The 22,094-nt window shown below is 45.6% G+C and overlaps 1 protein-coding gene across 1 annotated transcript in view; it reads right to left on the reverse strand.

The window, feature by feature from the left end:
• clasp2 (cytoplasmic linker associated protein 2) overlaps nucleotides 1–22,094 on the reverse strand; it is a 44,144-nt gene that overhangs the window by 7,000 nt on the left and 15,050 nt on the right. The window contains exons 8-39 of the mRNA XM_086136015.1: nucleotides 17,674–17,805; nucleotides 16,953–17,026; nucleotides 16,773–16,865; nucleotides 16,546–16,691; nucleotides 16,330–16,465; nucleotides 16,160–16,230; nucleotides 16,010–16,069; nucleotides 15,729–15,806; nucleotides 15,468–15,635; nucleotides 14,791–14,831; nucleotides 14,444–14,614; nucleotides 13,242–13,265; nucleotides 12,210–12,311; nucleotides 12,071–12,097; nucleotides 10,902–10,928; nucleotides 10,102–10,275; nucleotides 9,483–9,527; nucleotides 8,201–8,308; nucleotides 7,930–7,992; nucleotides 7,092–7,198; nucleotides 6,983–7,006; nucleotides 6,036–6,191; nucleotides 5,832–5,923; nucleotides 5,665–5,728; nucleotides 4,845–4,904; nucleotides 4,701–4,703; nucleotides 3,298–3,461; nucleotides 3,139–3,217; nucleotides 1,681–1,824; nucleotides 1,451–1,594; nucleotides 1,256–1,362; nucleotides 36–355 (exon numbers count right to left, since the gene is read on the reverse strand). Of these exons, the coding sequence (XP_085992141.1) occupies nucleotides 36–355; nucleotides 1,256–1,362; nucleotides 1,451–1,594; nucleotides 1,681–1,824; nucleotides 3,139–3,217; nucleotides 3,298–3,461; nucleotides 4,701–4,703; nucleotides 4,845–4,904; nucleotides 5,665–5,728; nucleotides 5,832–5,923; nucleotides 6,036–6,191; nucleotides 6,983–7,006; nucleotides 7,092–7,198; nucleotides 7,930–7,992; nucleotides 8,201–8,308; nucleotides 9,483–9,527; nucleotides 10,102–10,275; nucleotides 10,902–10,928; nucleotides 12,071–12,097; nucleotides 12,210–12,311; nucleotides 13,242–13,265; nucleotides 14,444–14,614; nucleotides 14,791–14,831; nucleotides 15,468–15,635; nucleotides 15,729–15,806; nucleotides 16,010–16,069; nucleotides 16,160–16,230; nucleotides 16,330–16,465; nucleotides 16,546–16,691; nucleotides 16,773–16,865; nucleotides 16,953–17,026; nucleotides 17,674–17,805 (3,204 nt within the window). The remainder of the gene's footprint in view (nucleotides 1–35; nucleotides 356–1,255; nucleotides 1,363–1,450; nucleotides 1,595–1,680; nucleotides 1,825–3,138; nucleotides 3,218–3,297; nucleotides 3,462–4,700; nucleotides 4,704–4,844; nucleotides 4,905–5,664; nucleotides 5,729–5,831; nucleotides 5,924–6,035; nucleotides 6,192–6,982; nucleotides 7,007–7,091; nucleotides 7,199–7,929; nucleotides 7,993–8,200; nucleotides 8,309–9,482; nucleotides 9,528–10,101; nucleotides 10,276–10,901; nucleotides 10,929–12,070; nucleotides 12,098–12,209; nucleotides 12,312–13,241; nucleotides 13,266–14,443; nucleotides 14,615–14,790; nucleotides 14,832–15,467; nucleotides 15,636–15,728; nucleotides 15,807–16,009; nucleotides 16,070–16,159; nucleotides 16,231–16,329; nucleotides 16,466–16,545; nucleotides 16,692–16,772; nucleotides 16,866–16,952; nucleotides 17,027–17,673; nucleotides 17,806–22,094) is intronic.

Genomic DNA, 22,094 nt, shown 5'->3' on the forward strand with positions numbered 1-22,094 from the left:
CGGTGCAAATGAGTGCATTTCTTTCCCCTTTTTACCGTCCGTGAGCTGCTCCGCGTCGTCCACGCTGCCGTCTTTACGGCCGGGCTTGAATGGAGAGTCCGCGAAGAGCTTACGGGCCCCCCGGGGGCTGGAGGAGAGCAAGGGTGTGTTGAGGAGAGAGGTCTTGTTGTCCAGAGCCGTGCGTCCGCCGTCGGCGGGGTCGGCCGCACGGCCGTCCACGGCGACGCCCTCCTGGAGCTGATCGTTCATGTCCTCTTGGCTGCGCACGCTGAAGTTCTGAATGGCTTCGGTGACGCCCTTCAGAGAGCTGTAGATGTCCTCTGAGTTCATGTTCTCCGTGTCGTAGTCGAATGCACTGCGAAGCAAGCGCCAAAGGAAAGTTAGACTCAGCAGCTGTTCATCGACTAAAACGGTCCAAACGGTGAATGAACGTTTAGGGAAGCCGATATCACTCATTGTGTGAGCAATCGGCGCATCCCTAATTTACTAAAAATTTAAATGACCATTATGTTCATTTATATTTTAACATGTATTAAGATTTATAAAAATTATGGCTAATACCGTATTGGCCCGAATATAAGATGGTGTTTTTTGCATTGAAATAAGACTGAAAAAGTGGGGGTCATCTTATATTGGGGGTCTAGACATTATACCCAGTCACGACGCTAGATGGCGCCATATATCATTGAAGCGAATGCTGAACTTGACTCCCCAGGCCAAAGCGAACCCGTCACGAAGAATAAACATAAAAATAGCGGTAGCACGAAGAAGAAAAATAAAAAATAGCGGTAAGAAAGAAAAGAGAAGAAAATAATAGAAGAGATAACACAAAATGGAGAAACGTAGCGACAATCTGAAGAAAAGAGGGTCGAAGATCGGCCAGGTTAACCGGCAGCTGAGGAGAAGTTAGGATGTCATTTACATTTCAAAAACCAGAAGCCATTCATTTACGAATGTGATTGCACTTTAGTTTACATATTTAAATGTTCAGATATTAAGATTTGAATGAAGCAAAATAACATGCTTTTCCTCTCAAATATATTGTTAGAATCATTTGTTTCAGATGTACTGTCATTATTTTCTGTATAAAAATTAATTTGGTGTTCAAAAAGTCTTTTTTCAAACTTGAGTCTTGAAAAAGAGGGGGTCGTCTTATAATCAGGGCCGTCTTATACGGTAATTTAATTGATTGATATCTTTATATTATATAATAGATAGATCCCGGTAGTTTGACTTTCCCTTAATCAACTGTTACCTTGGTGAGGGAGTGTTCTGTGAGGTGTTGGTGGGGGATGTCACTGGGCTGGACCAACTCGCCGGAGAGCGAGGGGTGTGTCGTGTCAGAGGGCTGCCTATCGTCGCCTGGAGGTGGGGGGTTAACAAAAGCAATGTCAGCTTTGGGATAGCATGACGTGGTGAGGACTCGAGCGGCGGTTGTGCGGCGCGGCACCTGGGCGACGTTGCCCGTGTTCTTCAGGTGGTTCTGGAGCAACTTGGTGGCTCCGTCCTGGAAGGTCTTGGGCAGCGCTGCCAGCAGCATGGTGAACTCGGGCGTGTTGAGCTGGAAGAGGGCGATGAGCACAGCCTGGGCCGCCTGCGATGCCACAAAGCACATCAGGTAAGACAGCGGCGGCCCAAAACCTCCCCCTAGGGAATGGAGGCGGCGAGCCCCGCGCGCACCTTTCTGACATCTGAGCTCTTGGGGTCGGTGGTCCAGGTGATGATGCGTGAGACAGCCAGCCGAGTCTCACTGGAGTTGACGAAGTCGGGAGCTTCCATCTGCAGCGTCAGAGTCTCGATGTAACGCAGAATGGCCACCTTGACCTGCGGCGACACACAGTGACACACACATTTAGCTCGGGAGGGAGGCCCTGTGCAACTTCAAAACACGAAAATTGAAATGACAAAATCAGTATGAAAGAAAAACACATTTCCAAAAAGGTGACTTTGGGTTTTGTGACTTTTTTTTTGTTATTGCCTGTAGGTGGAACGTGGTTGCAAAGTCAAATTAATGACTCCAAAACAGGCAGACTGTGTTTTTGTCGGCATGGCTTCTCGAGACTTTTCTGTGGAACTACATAAAAATAGACTTGTCGGCCAATTTTCATACTGCTAGTGAGAGTGACACATGGGGCTGAATTTTTAACTGAGTTCTGTGTTTTCCGACGAACCTTTGACAAACGTGAGACAGACTTTTCTAGCATACTCCACTCACATGCAATGACAAACGCTTTCATGTTTTGCAGTTTTATTGCATCGATTGATCGAGTGTACATGATTCAAATTTTGTAGCTATTGGACAAAATGCCAAATTGAGCCTCAAATGGCCGCTTTGTGTCAAAATGGTGTATTTTTGGCCACGGTTTCTTGAAACTTTTGGGGTTTTTTTTTATGTAGGGCAACCAAATTTCATGTTCCCAAAGTGTGCTGGGAACCCTACAACTTCCCACTTCACGACTTAAGCGCAGCACACTGTTGCTCCCCCCCGGAGCACACTGACCTGGCAGGAGCGTCTCCAGGCGGCGGCCTGCTCGTCTAGTGAGCAGGCGTGGCGCCGTGCCCTGGGGGGGAACAATTTTACCCCGGACCCTCCCCTGCCGCGCCCGCAACACAAGCTCCGCACAGGCTTCAGAGAGAAAGAGGAGAAGCACCGCGTCAAGTCAGCAGAGTGTGAGGGGAGGGGTAGGGGGGGGGGGGGGACAGTTTAGTAGAAGAGGATGGTTTGGGGCGCCGTCTGCGCTGTGCCGCCAGGTGGAATCTTTAAATGCAGTGAGGCTGAAAGTTAATACAGTGGTGCGCTGACTTATGACAATGACTCATCTCAAATTGTCTTTATTCATTGAACTGAAAGGAAAGTCCATTAATCCGTTTCAGCACCCCCCCCAAAAAAAATTTCTAATACGAAAAATAGCACTCTACCGGAAGCCCAAGTGCCACTGAATTAATAAATGCAGTGAGAGGGACGTGTAGCAGGAAAGAGGGAGGTGGAAGTGCAATGGAGTGATACCAAAGAACCTCCTCAAAGAGAGGACTTGTTGAGAAAAGAGAGCTTTTGACAACTGGTACTCTGGTTACCGCCAGCAAGCTTCCCTCCCGACACCAACACTCAAACACACACACAAACTTTGTAGATTTTACCTTGAGGTTGGGGGTCTGTGTTTGGTCCACGGTGAACCTCATGAGGATGGTGAACTGGAGGTCGTTGGGGAAGGATTCCCTGCAAGGAGAAAACGACTTAAAAAAAAACCAAGAAAAAATGCTGGTGCTAAAGTGTGTGTGTGTGTCTTCTCCACTGACCGTGTCACATCCAGCGCCCTCTGGACCTTGGCTTGCACTGAGCCCAGCAGGTCGGCGCCCATCTTCTTCAGCAGCTGGGTGAGCAACACGAACAGCCAGTCCTGAAGGTCCTCCTTGTGGACCAGGATGAAGTCCACCAAGGTCTCCAGGAACATGCTGAACACCTGACAACAGCCATCTCGTTACCTCTGCACCCCGCATCCTAGACGCATAATTTTCCCGCCAGACGCCCACTTCCAAATAATGTGCGTTTTTGGGACGCAAAGGAAATTTCTCCGTCAAAAATAAATAAATAAATACAAGAAAAAAACTGCGGTAAATCTTTTTTTCCAGCAATGATCGCGGTTTGATAATCGCCGCCGTTGTTGTTTTGATCTCGCGTGACGAGATTTCCATTCTCGCAAGACGAGATTGGAGAGATCGGCCTTCACCGCGTGGAAAGCAGACGATTGCCAAGTCGAGTAACGTTAAAACAAGTGTTGAGAAAAAGTGTTGCGAAAGTTCATTGCAGAGATATCACAGAGGAAGCGGCTGAAGTTGGATAGTTTTTTTGCGATAATAATCTTGTATGCCTGAATTATTTAAATTTTTGCAGCATTTGTTGATAAGAAATAACCCTATTATCAATGTATATTGTTGTTTGTGCTATTGTCATATGCAATTGAATAAGTAGACCATTTCAGAATTCAAAATTTGGGACTCTCTAAATGCATAATGGGACTCATACTTTTCTGATCAGAGAGTCCCTGGGACTCGCAGGGCTCAAACTGTAAAATTATCACTGTGACAATACACAAAAAATCAATCAATCAATAAATAAACACACCCAGTTAAGGTTGGCTCCTTTCGCCCCCTACTCATGAAAACCAGTGATTACTAGTACACGGACACCATTGAATCGTATTGCCATCTCAAGTCCCTTGCTGATCAAAACAGCAGTACGTACCAAAAAAATTCAAGTGCAGAGTCATTGCATATGTTGTGTAAACGGGACTGCACATTATATAGCAATGGCGCGCTTGAAGACGCTTAGTCTTAGCCGAACATTTGGCAGAAGGCGCTCCTGCCATCCGATTACCTTCACGTCACTAGCAGCCAATCGCCACAAGACACGCCACCAAAGGGCGTCTTTGAGACACTCCGGTCGTGCCAATGCCGTAGGAAAGGTCACACACACACACACAAATCAGCTTTTTGTCTCCAAGTTGTCAGGAAGTGACACTAGCCGAGTTTTACGTTACTATCCATCGGCAACGCTCCCATCAAACAATAACCCAAAGTGACTCGTAAGGGGACGCGTATCTTTCGGGGAGGCAAGCAGTGGGTTTTCTGAAGAACAAACAGACTTACTCTCTGCGGATTTCCAGGGGCCAGCAGCGGCAGCATGGAGAAACACAAGAGACACGCTGGTTAGAATCCAAAAGAGACAACTTTATAGAGTCAAACGTCTGGAACTGGGATGTTTTGCACGGAAGAGATGGAAGAAGGAACCCGAAAAAAATAAAATAAAGGGGAATGAGGTGGGAAGGGGGGATGGGATGCGGTACCTTGAAGGAGGCTGAGCTTATACCGGATTCTGCCGTGCCGTACACCCTGCCGGAGTCTCGCTGAAATTCATTCAAATCATAAAAAGGTCAAAAAAATCCAAGGAAAAAAAAGGGGAGGCAGCGCGGGAAGAGGGACCCATGCAGGTTAGATTGAGGGCAGGGTTTGAAAAAAAGAAAAGAAAAAAATGGCAGCCTGACTAGTTCTCTAGAATTCTGAGGAAGAAAACAAACCGTCCAGTGAGGTCACACGCGCGCTCTGGCATGGCATGCTGTGAGAAAACCGCATGCCTTGTTGCTTTGTTTATGTGCGCGTCATGCATTGATGGTGATTAAACCATTTATTCTGCTGCGGGTCAAAGTGACCCAGAGTTTGAAGGGCACCACTGGTTTTGGGGTGAAATTTCCGGATGAACCTAAAATACTGGTGAGCCTCATTTGACCTTTTCTAAACTTCTGAATGTCCAAGTCTTCTGTTGGTTCAATGCTTGTTGCTCTCCAACGAGGAATTGAAGGGCAAAATTCACAACAGATGTTTGAGCCATGAAATTTCCCAAGGCGATCCAGTTTCACGCCTTTCTGTGACTCTTCCAGTCTTTTCTGTATCTGTTACAAGATGTTGGTTGACACTATGCCTCAGATAACTGTTGTGAATTTTGTCAATTTCGCAGGAGAGAAATACTGGTGTGTCCTCCTTGTTTTTGGGAAGGCAGAATCCGGTACAGTGAAGAATGGTGGGAAATTAAATGATGGATTTGTGCATTTTTAACGAGTGTGCGAGTGTGTGTGAGCGTGAGACGTGCACACCACATGCCAACCATACCTTGCTATGCGGGTCTGCAAACATGCGGGTGAAGATCTCACATAGCCTCTTCAACTCCACGCGACTGCAAATTGTAATTGATAGAAAAACATTTTAAAATTCAGAAATAAGGAATGTGGAATAGGTCCTGAGAGTCCACAGGTCTGGTGCAGGATTGTTGGACGCACCTGAGGGTGCGCTGGTTCTTTAGGAGGGCCTGGAGTCCCAGTAGACCCTCCTTCCTTTCGGACCAGTTGGCGCTGGCGCAGCGGTTCAGCACCTGGACAGTTCACAAATATTGGACACATCACACATTGATAATGCCTTGGCCGGGGTTGAATTTCCCGTGCTGTCCTTCCGTCCATCGCACACAGTCCGACGGAGGGTCGAACCTCGGCCACGTCTTCCGTCTGCCTCATGTACGTGGGTATGGCGCCGCCGTTTCTGGAGCTGTAGGATCTCTCGGAGCAGGCGCTGGACGCGTCGCTGTTGGCGTCGTCGTCGGAGTACATGCTGTAGTTCTCGTACCGTCGCCGCGCTGGCTTCTTCTGCGGGACACGTAAAAATTACGGCAGAAGAACTGGGCAGCAAATGACAGCAGCACCATCGCATTCTGCATGTGCTGCATTTTCCTTTAGAAACTCAAACACTCACTGGATAATCACCAAACTAACGCTCAGCTGTTTCAACCCTAAGAACTGTTTCACATTTTCTGTTACGTTGTCAAAATTTGCTTCATGCAAGTGACTGATCATCCTATTGAGTAATTTCTTTGTGCGGACGGCAACTGCGGAAGGGAGTCCTTCCAACTTGGATGATTATCAAATGCCCGAAAGAGATATAAAGGCACATTAAATGAGATAAACAGGCACAAATGACAATATGCGCTAAGCCAATTTCATGCCAGCTAATGCTAACGTTAGCGCACATCCATCGGTAGCAGCAGCAGGAATTCAACTTAATAAAACCAATACTATACATCAAATGGCAATGGCGCTCACCTCTCATGGATGCACACTGGAACAGCAAAAAATAAATTTAAAAAAAAAACCCGTCTGTCCCACACTAATTGCTTAACAACCTGCTGGTCGTGCGGGTCACTCTCGCTCTCCCCTCCCGCTCGACCGGCAATGGATTTACACTTATCTCAACAAGTCATTTTGGTCTGAAGAAAGTTGGAAATCCGCCAATCGATGGAAAATTCTCATGCCTGCTGCCAAGAACTATACGTTCCAGCTAAAAGGGCAGTGGTCTTCTGAGTAGTAAACACACACACACACACAAACAAGGCAAGACTACACAAAACTAAAGGTACAAGGCAGGGAAAAAAGAGGCTGACCTTAGATCGCATGTCTCCCAACAGCTGACAGCATTAAACAAGAGGTAGAAGCAAACTTGGTTAACACACACACTCACACACACAAACATGGTTGTTGTGGTTTTCATACCAAGGCGTCCGCAAGTGCCTCTTCCACGTCCGAGCCAGTGTTGAGGACTCTCATGGCGCTGACCGAGGATGACAGGCGGCTGGACTGACCCATGCCGAAACTTGAGCCTATTTAGAAAGCAAATGGGACGGACGTGAGGAAAAATGAGGAGCGACTGAGGAAATGGGGCCGACGTGCTTTGGATAAAAATTAAAAAAAACACATCAGTGATGACAACTCATCCATGATCAAACTCAGTTCATGTTATGACTGATTAGATGACATTTGAGGACAACGTATGACTTGAAAGAAAAACTGGAAGATGGCGTCAGTGTCCACTGAGATTGGATCTGCAGTTGGGTTCAGTATAGCAGCGTTGAGGAGATGCGTCACATCTGTGTTGCATTTCTCTTTAAGAATTTATTCGTGAAAATTGAAAATGTTTGAAGATTTCATTTTTCTATGAATTGCTGAACTACGATCGGGGTGCGCAAAGGTCACAATGGTTTCGGAGGTTGTTCGCATCTTTGTTGCATTTTGTTGAGAATGGTTGACATGGAGTGGAAAGACTGATAAACACTCATTTGACGCATTTTGGATGGATTTTGAGCTTCACAAACTCACTGCTATCTATCCTGAGCACAACTGACACTGTTTATAACACGGTGGGGAGGAAACATGCGATTCCACTGGAAAGCTCTGCCATCCTAAATGCAAAATCAAATCAAGAAAAAAAAAAAAAGCAAGAAGAAAACAGAAAAGTAGCAGCAAAGAAAAGAAAAAGAAGCGAAATCAAGGCCGGCTGGGTGGGTTGGTTGGTTGTGGTACGAAGATCAAGTAGAAGTTACTCAGCCTTCACCTGCGGCCCCGAAAGCATCGGGTGTGTGGAGAGCTCCTGTGGAGCGAGAGTAGCTCCGCGTGGCTGCAACCCAGATTCAAACACACACACACATATAGATACATAATTTACATTAGCCCCCTGCGCTCCTCCATGCTAATGGCTTGAGCAGAATCGGAAAAGTCCCCCAAAAAAAACGTGCAAGTGATTTGGGTTGTTTTGCTGTCAAATTTCCACTTCTCCAGGGTGGGGCGGCAGGCAGTTGTGCGGGGGGCCGGCTACTGCTACTCACCAAGGGGCGTGAAGGAGCGTACGGGGCTGGTGTCCCGGCTGCTTTCCCTGCTGGCCTCTCGGCTGCAGCCCTGACTCATACTGGGCCGGGGAATACGGCTGCCCCGGGCTGAGCCCAGGGCGGGGTGGTTTCAAGAGTGTGGCAAAAAAGAAGGAGAAGGAAGGAGAAGATTGTGAAAGACAACGAGGACAAACATGAGGAGGAGAACGTGACGTACATAAATGGAAGAAACGTGCACACGGGTCAACTTCCAATTCAGAGGACCAATTTCTGATTGCCTGTGTTCATTCTTTTAGCCACGCCAACACAAACAAAGGTATTTTGTTGTCTCCATAGTTGAATGGATCTCTGCTTTCAGAGAGCACAGAAATCAAAAGGCAGGTGGCTAACCAAAGAGCCTTATAGGACCCCACTTTCAATGCCCGTTTTGGTTGGAGAATAACGAGGTGTGCAAAGATCACCGTGCTTGATAAATAAGCTACCTTCACTCGGTGGCGAGCGACTTCATTAGGTATACCTGCACCTCGTGCGGTCTACATATAAATGAAAAGGCATGGGGGCTAAGAACAGAGTCCTGTGGAATGCCACTTACAACAAGAGCATGAATTCTGTATATTTAAAAATGTCATTTTGACTCCACACAGGATTCCCAGTGATTGCCGAGCCTTTTGCAGAAGTTTCGACTTGGGAGTGACATCTCTTTTTCTTGACATCTTATTCAAGGGTGCAAGCACACTCCAGGCAACTTTAAATACCTGTGTTAATGTCAATGGAAGCTGAATCGCACTTGAAACCCATCAATGCAGTTTTTCAAAAAATGATTTGTGATTGATCGCTGGTAAAACTCTCTGTGCTCACACTGAACACCATGTCGTCAGCGCCCTGGGAAAAACGCACATCCATTTGTTCTTTTTCTTCTGAGTTTTACGTGAATGGGATGTCCGAAACAAATGTGTATTTTCCACAGGGTAATGACAATATTCCTTCTGCATAATTGTTTTTGGCCATCACAGAATAAGTACAAAGGAAGTGAGATGAATTAAAGGGGTGGCGGGAAGGAGGAACGGAAGGATGGATGATATCGAGCCAGTCAGGATGAATCGCAGCAATGAAGATGAATTGATGGAAAGCAAGAACGCTCATTTGTTGACACAGAGACGCAAAGACCATGCATTTGTATTGCCATCGGTGGACGGTGGAGAGCGGATTGGGACGACGAAGAGACGGATGGTCGATCACAAAGTTCAGGCATTGAGCAGGGTGGGAGAGTATACCGACTTACCTCCTCTGCTGGCGCCATTGTAGACAGAACTAATGCTGGAGGGAGCTAGAGAAGCGAGAAGTGGAAAAGGGAAAGGAGGGCAGAGAGGGAGCAGGAGGGTGTGAAAACATTTGAGGCCCCGGAAAGGAATTTTTTTTTGACAGATCTTACTATCAGGTTTAGGGCCCCCCCCCCCAAAACAAAACAAAACAAAAACACTGTCAGGAGAGATAATGGCTATAGGTCAAAAGGTCATTTTATGACATGAACCACCTCCACTTTTTAGCCAAGGTGTAACCATTTCAAATTTGATTTCTTTGTTCAATATTACGCTTCAGGGCAGATAATGTGAATACTTTTGCACAAGTTTTCTTATTTGTACATATTTGCACGAGTCTAAAATATTTTTTAGGTTGTCGTCGTCATGGATTATGAGGAGCATTTCCCCCGAAAATATGTACGGTGCGCTCTATATATGAAAACTGTTTTAAAATCGGCCATTCATTGAAGGTGCACCTTATACTTAAATGCACTTTGCCTTATAGTGCGGAAAATACCGTAATTTAAATACATTTTGGGGAAAAAGTAAAACAAAAAATTTGCAGCAAGGGAAGCGCAAAGAATGCTCTCTGGCACTCACCGACAGACAATCGTGTCGGGGAAGAGTCTCTGGAACATCCTTGGCTACGGGGGATGCGGCTCCGCCTGCGCCCGTCCCCGGCGGTCCCAGGCAGCACCCGGTGGGCCGACGAGCTCATGGTACTTAGCGCCGTGGTGGTCAGCACGCGGCCGGGGGAGCCGCTGCGGCTCCCAGCTTTGAGAAAATGCCAAGTCAGGTGAATGGCAGCCAAATCAAGAGTATTGACAGTAATGTAACCATCCGTCATGTATGCAACCCAACTTCCCATCTGTCTGGAAAGCAGATAAATGAGAGCAACCACCACACACACAATTTATATGCTATTATTACCTGTTTGAACGAGTCATCTATTTTAGTTCGCCATTTATTTTTCTTCAATGTATTTTTTAAGGCATCCAGCGACTAATTTGGGCACAGTGTATGCTGCTGTTTTGGGTTGCAGCAGCCGGTAAGAAATGAGATCGTAACTACGTATTTGAGCAAAGCGTCAACTTGAAGGATGTTTTTCATTTTCATAAGGGGATTCTTAAAGCACATGGCGAATAATTTGGGCAAGTCACACCACCATTGGAGATTTGATTTCCTTTTACGACCCCGTTTTGCCCTGTGATAACTTGGAATAGGAGTGTGGTGAATACATCGGTGATCCACACAAGCACCCCAACATGCATTGGCCAGGATGTGAGGAAGAGGAAGAAATTTAGGTGACCATCAGTGCGAAGAAAGGGAGACAAAAAAAAAAAGGGTAGGAACCAAATAAAGTCAAAAAAAGAACACGAAGGAGGCATTAAGACTCTTACCACCGGCAGGGTTAGGAGACTGAGATCCTGAGCCATCGAGTTGGGGAGGGGGCGGGGGGGGGGGGGTGAACAGCAGATTAAACTAAGGTGGATGTTGGGAAGATTGGAGAGAAAGCGCCGCGATGGAATGGATGAATTGAATTCAAATGTACTCCACAAAATAACGGAGCTGGGCACAACTGGGGTGCATGTTGGGACATGAAAGCACACCATGAGAAAATGTCCAAATTAAATTTTAAAAAATGCACTATTGTCAATGCATGATTAGATGTCAGTTTAGTTTGTCCGTTGGGCTGGCTCGCTATTGTTGCTGTAATAATGTTGCTTGGAGTGTCTGGAATCATGTTGTGATTTCCCCGGCAAAGCCAGGCAATGAAACATTGCATGCAAAGAAACACAAACACAAGTACAAAGTGGAACCTCTAAAGTGGAATGCTCCAAAATATGGCTGAAAAATACATTTCAAAAGATGAGAAAAATGTTGAAAGTTTGAGTGTCTCTAAAAAGTAATAAATAACTGCAAGTTTTTGCAAAGGAGCAGCCTAAGTAAGACTACAGCGTACACTGTCACTTACCGATATCTGGTCACTAGTTATTTTTACACTTGTGTCAACTTTTTACACAACATCCATCCATTAATTGAGCCGCTTATCCTTCGGAGGGCGCGCTGGAGCCTATCCCAGCTGTCTTTGGGCAGAAGGCAGGGTACACCCCAAACTGGTTGCCAGCCAATTACAAGGCACAAAAAGAAAACATTCATACTCACAGTCACGTCTAAGGACAATTTAGAGTCTACTATTAACCTACCATGCATCTTTTTGGAAAGTGGGAGGAAACCGGAGTATTTGGGGAAACACGCGGGCACCGGGCGAACATGTAAACTCCACACAGACAGGCCGGAGCCCGGATTCGAACCCTGGACCTGAGGTAGACGTCCTAACCGTGTGACTACCGAATGTATAATTTACATTCACAAAAACCATAGATGAACATTAACCCCATATTTAGTAATTCATATTAACAAGTCAAATGATTACAAAACAAAAAACAACAACAAAAAACAAAAAAACACCTGAATGAGAGCTTAGCGTGTGACCACCATTCCCACTGTGGAACACAGTAACACACGCACACATTTTGACAAACAGTATCTGACTCACACAGAATACCTGGTGTGCAATCGGATTCGTCGGAACCTGAAGGCACAAAAACATGGCCGCTGCTGTGAAGCTAACAGATATCGAAACCCCGCAAACACACACACACACACGCGCGTGCAAAAGTTGTTCCTTGAGAGAGGTAACATACGTTGCGACTGGGAGACCATCTTGGTGCGGCTGCGTCCCCTCGAGTCCACGTGGCTGGAAACGCTGCTGGCGGGCGTCAAGGGCTGCTTGGTGCGCACACGTCCTGGAAGGAGGCAACACGCTTGGGAACACACTCCACCAAACATGGCGAGATTACGGTGAGCGTTAGCTTTAGCGTGTAGCGCCACAAAAAAGGCGCACTGGAGAGCTAAAGGTCAGATAGCTAATGGTGGGTAAAGCCACAGTGAAGCGCACGAGCCTCTTTCACACCGTCTGCGAGAAAGGAATGCCAGAAAGTTGGAACAGGGGTTGTGAAGCTCAACACCTGACATTCACTTCTGTAGCGTTGAAAGCAATTGTTGCTGTCCGGATGTGGCAATTTTAGGGAAGCGCTGCGTAAAAGGGGCTTCGTGTAAGCAGTAGCTCCTTTCACATTGCCCACAGGAGAAGCCATTTTGTCGCCTTTTTCCGCATTGCGTTATTAAGCGGCACCAACACAGACCAAGCGGACCAAGTTGAAATGGACATTTTTCGCCTTTTGGGGGAGAAGCATCAGAGCTGTAATGTTGCCAACACTGGATTTTTTTTTTGCCTTGTTTCTCTATAAAAGCCACATGTGCACCTTTTTTTTTTTGGTACCATGTTCTATGTAAAAGGCCGACATACATTGATTAACTAGACTGTGGTCTGTGTAAAAAGGTACAAGTGGAATTTGTAGATTTTTCAAAAGCTGCCCATGTGAAGCCATTTCTCGAAACACAAAGTGCCAGCAAACAATGTTTTCCCTCCCTTACCGTTGTCTGACCTGGATCCTGTGGACAGACGCACAAGTAGTAAATACTAACACACTTGAGTGCTAGACGTATTAACTTTAGAGGCAACTTGAATTAAAGGGCGAATCGAATGAAGCGTTCAAGTCAAGCTATGAATTAGGCCGCGAGTGTGATTAATTAGACAGCAAGGGGGGCTGTGTGCTCACGCAAAGGAAGATCGAGTGAGTGAGGGGAAGAAGAGGAGGGAGAGATGATCTTACCATCCGTTTTATCAGAGGTATCATCTGTACAGGAGCAAGGGAGGAGGAGGAGGATGGGAAAGAAACAATCAAGAAAAGGAGGAAGAAAAGAAGTGAACATAAGGATCAAAATGAAACAAATTAAAGCCCAAAAAAAGAGAGAAGAGAAAGGAGAAGTGTGTGTTAGTAACTTGAGCAGAGATAGTGAACTAGATGTTCAAACATGCACTGAAGCACATTGGCTGTGTTCTGAATCGTTCTCTAACCTCTATGTACTGCCCGATAGTGAGTTCAAATCTGCGACGGGTGAGTTCAAGTTATCCCCGATAGTGCCCAAAGTATCAGCGTTCAGCAGTCTGCAATCGCAGCTTGTGATCAGAGCTGTTGCGCTCTATCTTTGATCGTCATTATTCTCATTCAGAGTTTGCTTCGTGTACAATTCACCGAGGGCACGGGCAAAGAATAGGAATCTAGAGGGCTGCGGGAAGCACTTTAAAACGGTAAGATAGTCAAGAGGCTGCAAAAGTGCATCGCTTGCTTCCGTGTTTGGCTTCTCATCATGGCGCGCGTACGTGCGTGTGTGTCTGGGTGTGTGTACGCGGTAAGGGGCAATCCCGGGAGGTTGGTTGAACGAAAAGCAGATCTTCGGTCCAAAAAGTTTGGGCACCCCTGCTTTAACTAAATACAGTAGTTAACATATTTTTAATTATAATAATTTAGGATGAAGGCAAAAAATGTTTCCCCACTAAATACAATGGTTATTAAAAAACAAAAATATTAACTTATTTTTTAAAAAATCCATCTGAAAAAATTTAGTTATTAAAAATAAAAATTTAACAACTAGCACTGAAAAAAGTGGAAAACCTTTTTTTTAAGTTCACTGAAAAAAGTGGTTAACTTAATTTTATACTCGTCTGAAAGCCGAGAGTTTATTATTTTATAAATGTTAGCTGCCAGTAATACTGGCTTGGCAGCGATACGAGTCGACACTTGGTCTCAAAGTAAGAGTGGATTTTTAAATCCAGTTTCCAATCCGCATATAGCAATTAGGGAGTAGGAATGCGCAAATGATTCCAAACACAGCCATTGATGCGGCATGCAAAGCGCCAGTGTCAAGAAATTGGGAATGATGGTGGGGGTAAGAGAAAACCCAAATCAAAGTGTCCATGTATCCTCCCGGTGCTCTCTGATTGGCCGCCGCCATGACTGACAGCCGCCCTTACCCAGTGAGGCGTAGGAGCCGGGGGGCAGGCGGCCGGGCCCTTTTGGCATCGGCGCCACGTGCCGGTGTTTGGCCACGGCGGCGGCGTTCACGTCCACGTCGCTGCGGGAGCGCTGTAGGGAGGCCGCCGACAACGCCGCCGCCGCCCCACTGCCTTTTGAACCCGCAGGGACTGACGAGGTGCCAGGGGATGGGAGGAATGGGACCACGGTCATGGCGAAAAACACGTGCAGGAATCACAGTACAAAAATAAACAGATGGGATGTAAACAAGCATGATGATGAAAGGGATGTGTTCCGTGTACGTGTGTGTGTGTGTGTACGTGTGTGTGTGTTTGTATATAGTCACCTCGCCCCGGTGCTGCTGACCACTTTGAAGACAGGGGCCGACTGCGCAAGCAAGAAAATATCAACTTGAAGCAATAGTTTCAAATTAGAGCACGTCTACAGGTGTGATTTTCTTATAGTATAGTACTTTCATAATTTTTTGAAAAAAGACTTTTTTTCATTGAATGTAATTTTTTCCAAATTCATTTTTTGTATGATTTTACATTTGTTCGTTTTGGGTTTTCATTCTAACATTCTGTATGATAGTAAAATTATAAAATATATTTTTGTAGATTTGAATCTCATGCTTTTTTTTCCTAATTTACCCTTTTTTCTAATATATTTGTATTTTAGGTCTATTTTCTGTTTTCGTTGTAATATTTATATGTCTGATCCATTTTTTTTATTGTAGTAAAAAAATAAATGTTTCCATCTAATGCATTATTCCTGCTTTACTTTTATGTTAGAGCGTAACTCTGAAGAATATTTTTCCCTACATCATATTTTTAATGGTTCATTTCGATTTTTTCCCAATATATTTTTGTTCAGATATTGTTTAGCATTTTTTATGAGTTAGTCTATTCCAATTGTTTTGGATGATTTTGTATTATTTCTAATATCTTTGCATTTTTTCAGTATATGTATACCGTATATTCCCCATCTGCTGTTTCATCTTATAGTATACATCCGGTATATTACTTGAGGCTTTCCTGCGAGGACGAGGACGAGCGGTCGCTCTGAGGCAACGAGGCCACGCTGCCCGAGCTCTTCAAGCACGACTGCAGGGTGCGCTGGTACGACGACTCCAGAGAGTTGTAGAGCGCGTCCGCCTCCCCTGGGAAGTGGTTCCTCAGGCCCCAGTAAGCCCTGAAGGAAAGAGGTAGAGAGATGAGACCGGGGGAGGGGGGGGGGGGGGGTCTCAGGTTTCCTCAAATGAAAACATTTCGGGGCACAGCTTACTTGCGGGCTTCAACTCGCGCCTCCGAGTCGGCGTCTCGAATTCCCTTTTTGATGCTTTCCACTAAAACCGATGTGTGCCTGTGACAGAAGTGTGTGTGTAAATTGAATAAAATGTACTGAAACAATTATGGTCAAAAGATTAGAAATGAAGGGGGGGGGGGGGTATTTGACAAGGCAAAAAAATGCAATTTTAGAAAAGAATCCCCAAATATGAAAAAGAACAAATAAAGGGGACAAAAAAAGGTTAGACGAAGAATGCACCATATGGAGTCCATGCTCACCTCTCTAGAGAATGTGTCTGCCATTCTTGCAGCAGGAGGTCCAAGAAGTCATAACAGCGTCTGAAGAACGCAATTTTTAATTTTAATTTTATTTTATGATGTCTAAGTGATTGTTGTTAGCTTTAAAAATCCATATTGACGTTGTCTCACCTTCTAACAGCCACAGACTTGGACGTGCAGTTACTGGTGATCAAAGGGATCAGTCGAGGGACATGCGTGTGCTGAAAGAAAAACAAACAACAAAGCCCACCAGAGATCACTCAGGCCATTTTTAAAATGTGTTTGCGTTATTCCGTTTCGTGCACGTCTATATTGTGTACCTTTATGATGATGCGAATGGCCAACACGCCAGACGTGGCCATGACTTTGGCACAGTTGGGGATGAGGTTGAAGAGGACGGGGACGATGGCTTCGGCGCCGTGGTCAAATTTGTTGCCCAGCACGGAAGAAAGATGCCTACAAGTAAAGATGCCATATTAGCACGATACTGTAGCAAAAATGAGGTTGAACATACAGCATACATGTGTGACACCTACGCCACAGTGATGCAGGCCTCTCTGACCACTTGGGATCGCAGGTCCTTAGCCGAGAGCTTGAAGGCTCCGTCCAGGAGGCGAAGGTGCTGGTAGAAGCAATCGTAGGAGGTGGCGCCGGCCACCAGCAGGGAGCGGATCTTCTTCATCTGACGACATAAATATAAAACCGTCAAAAACTAACGTCACATGAAGGTCACAGGACCAGGAGAGAGCGGGGGATTACTTACGGCGTTAGCCCGCTGGTCCCAGTCATGCTTGTCATCGGAGCAGATCTCCCGAATCTTGTTGAGATTGTCCTCCAGATCTCTGCTGGAATATATCTAAAAGAAGAAACTTTGTTTGCATGTTTTATAGAGAACCCGAGCGATGGACTAAGAATAGCCTCTTTTAAAAAGACGTCAATCTACCTGTACGGTCGGGACATCTGTGAAGACTTTGACAAAGTCGTCCTCGTCCAAGGTCCCGGCGCTTTCCTTGGACCCTGCAATGTCCCAGTGTGCTAGCATGTCAGCATTTCGGTTAACGCTCAATAGTAATAACTCCTAGCAAATCATGGCATGGCAACTGTTAGCATGTTAACATTTGATCACTTCTCATTTGAATTAGTACCCACCACACATGGGGACAGGTATAAAATCTTCATCAAACTGGGCTTACTGTTTTGGTTAATCATGTTGTTATCAAGCTATATGTTGGCATATTAGCTGTTAGTATGTTAGCAATTGGCCTTACTAACCATCCTTGGTGCTCTTGCTACTCAGGTTGCTATCTTGTTAGCAGACCAACTGTTAGCATAACTCCCATTAATCCTCATGATTTTTAAAAAATATATTTTTTTTTATTTTTTTACCAAACTATCAGAAAAAGATTTAAAGTCATTATCAATGATCGCCGCTATTTGTGTAGATATCAGGTCCAAAACGGAGCACGGTGAAATGAACTGCACTGGGAAACTGATACGAGAACACCACTTGCGTGGAATCAATACACTGAACACTCAAAAGTATCGTGCGCCAGAAGTAGAACGGAAGCTCTCAAAAGGAAGAAAGCTAGGCTTAAGTGTTTCCAAGGCAATGCTATGGACGGTTATCATAAAAGCCTCGCATTTTTAAGGAACAGCATGCTAACCTAGCTTTGCGGTGGCACTGGCTCGTCGGCCTGCCGCTGACTCGGCAGTCTTCTTGGGGACTTTGGGGACTTTGAAACCTGAGGATGATGAGCGGTTGCCATCCACACTGTCATCGTCGTCGAAACTTCGATCTGTGGAGAGCGGGGAAAGCGGTTAGTTCCGTCATTCACGCAGATACATGTGTTAGGTAGGCCTTTATCCGCCTGTACCTTTCACACAATACAAATGAGAGAGGCTTGGTCTCTGTTACTGCCACTGAAGCCAAGAGTACGTACAGTGGTGTCAGCGTATGCATCATGCGTGACTTAGCCACCGGGGGCAGTATAATACCGCCACAAAGACACAAACAAGAACGATTTTCGCAAATACTGTAAGGGACTCAGTAAACTGCCAGTCTATGGCGTGTTTTTTTTTTTTTTGGGGTGTTAGAATTAAGCTAGCAGAAGGCTAAGCTGTAATGTTGTTTTTCAATACACAAAGTGTAATTCTTTTGGCTTTGTTACGTTTGCTGGAAAGCTTAAACCGGCAGTGGCATTAAGTAGCTTGAAGCCTCTTTTTATTTAAAGAAATTGTTCACCATCTGCCAATCTGTTGCTTGCATCGAAGCCAGTTGAGCAAAGTTCACTGCCCATACAGCGCATGGATCCAGAATTTTTGCTTTCACGTCAAAGCAACAAAATCATCCACACATCTCATAAATCGGGTCCAGCCATAAGGCGCCACAGCACCAATTTTTTTTTAATGCAAACAAAAACAGAATAATATGAAAAAATACATATAATAGGGGTGGCCCGGTAGTCGAGTGGTTAGCACGTCGACTTCACAGTGCAGAGGTACCGGGTTCAATTCCAGCTCTGGCCTCCCTGCGTGGAGTTTGCATGTTCTCCCCCGTGCTTGCGTGGGTTTTCTCCGGGTCCTCCAGTTTCCTCCCACATTCCAAAAACATGCAAGGCAGGCTGATTGAACACTCTAAATTGTCCCTAGGTGTGAGTGTGAACGCGAATGGTTGTTTGTTTCTGTGTGCCCTGCGATTGGCTGGCAACCGATTCAGGGTGTCCCCCGCCTACTGCCCGAAGACAGCTGGGATAGGCTCCAGCACCCCCCGCGAACATAGTGAGGCTAAAGCGATTCAGAAAATAAATAAATATATAATAGGCAGGAAAGTCACAACTCACTCAATCACGACCAGAGTCTGATGACATCTTTGCAAGGCACTACTAAATGAATCCTCAAAACCGATGGGTCCATTTTGAGAGCAACAAAATTGCAACGATAACTCCGACAATGACAGATGTGACACGTTCCAACACAAAATGGTGGAGACGGAGAACGACGACCGCGCAAAAGACCCCCAGCCGACACCGTTGCTCATTCATCCGCTGACGTGCACAAGTGTACATGAAAACAACACGGGCACGAAAGAGGTTCCAACAATTGTGCAAAAGACGCCCAAGGTCTGCCCCCACACTCACAGTCACAGATGCGCTGACAGATCAGTCGCCTCATTCTGCAGGCGGCGGGGCGGGCGCCCCCCTCTTTGGCCGGACCCTTGCCTCACAAAAAACGCCAGGCAAATGATGACACGGGCCCCCAAAAAGAAAAGCCCTCCGCCCCTGTGAGTGCCGGCATTTTCTTTCACTCCTCTTCCCCGAGCTCTCCCGGTCCCCTCCCTTTGCGCTCGGCCAGGATTTGGACAACCAATCGGATGAGAGGTGACATCATCCCGTTGCAGCCAGTGCGGAGGCAGCACACACGAACACACGCAGGGAATTTTAACAGGCTTTCTGACTGTGAGTCTCTGGTTAAGCTAAAGTCATTAGCATTGACGGCACACAACAGGAAAAGTCGAGACGCAAAATATTCGGGACCTTTGTTCAATGACAAATAACACGGAGCGACAGAGCGATGAGAAAATCAGTGTCACAAGTTTGGGAAAATTATAAAGGGTTGCTATTTTTTAATCACGATCACTGCATTTCCTCATTTTAAATAAATGTGTTGTCTTGCTTGAATTAAATCATGAAACTTTTCTAATGTGCAAAATAAATGCACATTCAAAATGCAAGTTGTTTTGCATGAGTGAAAACTCATTTTCAATTTGGAACATCCAAAAAAAAAAGCACATTTAGAAATAGTATCATAAAAGTAGGTGCCAATTCTTTTTTCCGCCCCCAATTACTATCACTGCTGCAATTACGTAATTTTCAAAGGATCATGCTGGCGAGGGTCTCAAATCAAACCCTCGCGGAGTGTCCTTGCTTCTGTACAAAGGACAAAAAAAAAGGGACAGGAAATGAGGGGGTGGCAAGGATGAGCACAGACCAGGCAACAAGCGCCGCACACACTGTTGCTGTGGCGACATGCAGACCAGCTTCTCACCATTACAGTAAAATGAAAGGCGTCCATTCGACATCGATACTTGTCTTTGTTTCATTGTTGTACGCACTGACTGTATAACTTCCTTCTCTGGCATTATTAGAGAAACAGACACAATGTGCGCAATATAACCAAGAGCGGCGTTGTCATGGTAACGGCGGACTGACATTTCGGGAGAGAAGCGGGGCGGGAGGCGTGGGGGTGGGATTAGGAATGAAACGACAATCAGTTTGGTACAGGTGCACCTTACGCAGCAAAGTGGGGGAAAAAACGAGGTGTGTTCCAAGTTTTACGTCAAGGTTCGGTTGATACAGAAATACTTAACGTCAAACATAGACAATTAAATGAAGGACACAGCTTTGCCTGAAGTCCGCTTAGCTTCAGGCTAACAAACAATGCAAAGCCCATAGATAGCCTAACAAAGAGCATCAATACTGTTCTAACCCTTGAAGCAACAGGTCCTCTATGTCAAACGCAGACAGAGCAATACTCCCATGCATGTATTCTTTATCCTCTGAAAAAAATGACTATTACCGCAGCTTCCTGAGTCAGTTGTAAAACTCTTATCTGTGAGTGCCTCACTCTATTATACTGTCCCCTTGTGGCTAAGGCGCGCACACCAAAACGAGCAGCACTGTGTCCATTGAACTGAAATTTAAAAAAAAAATGGGGGGGGGGGGTCAAAAACGGTTTCATTCATTACATTTTTTTAACATTATGTCATGACTGTATACATTTAAAGACCAATTTGAGGGAGTTCTATTTCCCTGATGGATAAAACAAAAGTACACAAAAAAAATCGAAGTGGGTTTGTTTTGAGAACGGAACAGCTGAATGAAAATGTCATGAAGTCATACAATCTTGAGAAATCAAGAGTAGTTCAGAGTCTTTTTGAAGTAACCTAGCTTGAAAGAACACACCGAAACTGCTCATAAGCAGTTGGGACCAGATGGACGCTTTGTTTTGAAAAGACAAAAACAGCAGGGAAGGCAGCAGTCTACTCGCTCACAAACTCCCATCAAAACATGGGAAAAAAAACAAGGCTGGATTCAGACACGCAGACCGACAGGTATAACTTGAGATCTCGAGTGAGGGCGACGGCGGAAGAAAACATGAAACGCAGAGGACAGATTTCCCCTGGCAACCCGCCGAGCCTCAGAAAACGGGGTCACGCTTTCCTTTCGCGGAGCTGCTGAGGCATTGGAGCAGAATGAGATTGTCTGCAAATGTGCGGATGCGAAATAAGTGTGTGCGTGTGTGTGTGTGTGTGGGGGGGGGGGGGGGTGTTAGTCGTCAACACCAAAAGTCAGCAAGTGATGAAAGCTGCTACTTACGGTCAGTTTGTCTTTGGCTTGTACACCACTTTTTTTTTTTGGCGTGTGGCCTGACAGCCACAATTTCAGACAGGACGGAGGGGGACCGTGACCCCCCCCCCCCCCGCCATAACAATCGAGCCGCCGAGACACAGAGTGGGCGAACTCCATTTTTGTTGTCCATGCGGAGAGCAATTTATAGTTTAATGGCAACAGCAAAATGCGGAGGCATTATATCTTGGAAATTTCGATGGCAATGATTACTACTTTTGGAGATGTGCTTTTAAAGAAATGATGGTTGTCCTCCGTTTTATTTTCCGTTTTAACATCTGTTAAATCTATAAACTTTGTGTTAGGCAAATCATTAACTTGGAATTTTATGGCTGCCACATCGATCAATATTTTATGAAATATCAATATGCATGAACGATGACGGACAACATTCACGTACACCCAGATGCAGATGCACCGGCACCCAATCACTATTTGATTTCAGGGTCCTCTACCAGTAATTGAAGTTTTTGCAGACTGCTCGGAAAAAGGAGATGGCCCTGTGTTGCACTAACGAATAGAAAAGTGCTGAATGCACCCCCTAAATGTGGCAGTCAAAATGGAAACGTTGTCATTCAATTTTGAACAAACTGCATCAATTTCTATCGGATACTCAGAGGCATTAAAGTTGCCGAATTTATACGCAGTTATCCTGCAAAATGGCCGCGCCAGACACAAAC

Source organism: Hippocampus guttulatus, chromosome 18 (assembly GCF_054856545.1).
Source record: "Hippocampus guttulatus isolate MCC_2025c chromosome 18, RoL_Hgut_1.0, whole genome shotgun sequence".
In the NCBI taxonomy this organism is placed as follows: domain Eukaryota; kingdom Metazoa; phylum Chordata; class Actinopteri; order Syngnathiformes; family Syngnathidae; genus Hippocampus; species Hippocampus guttulatus.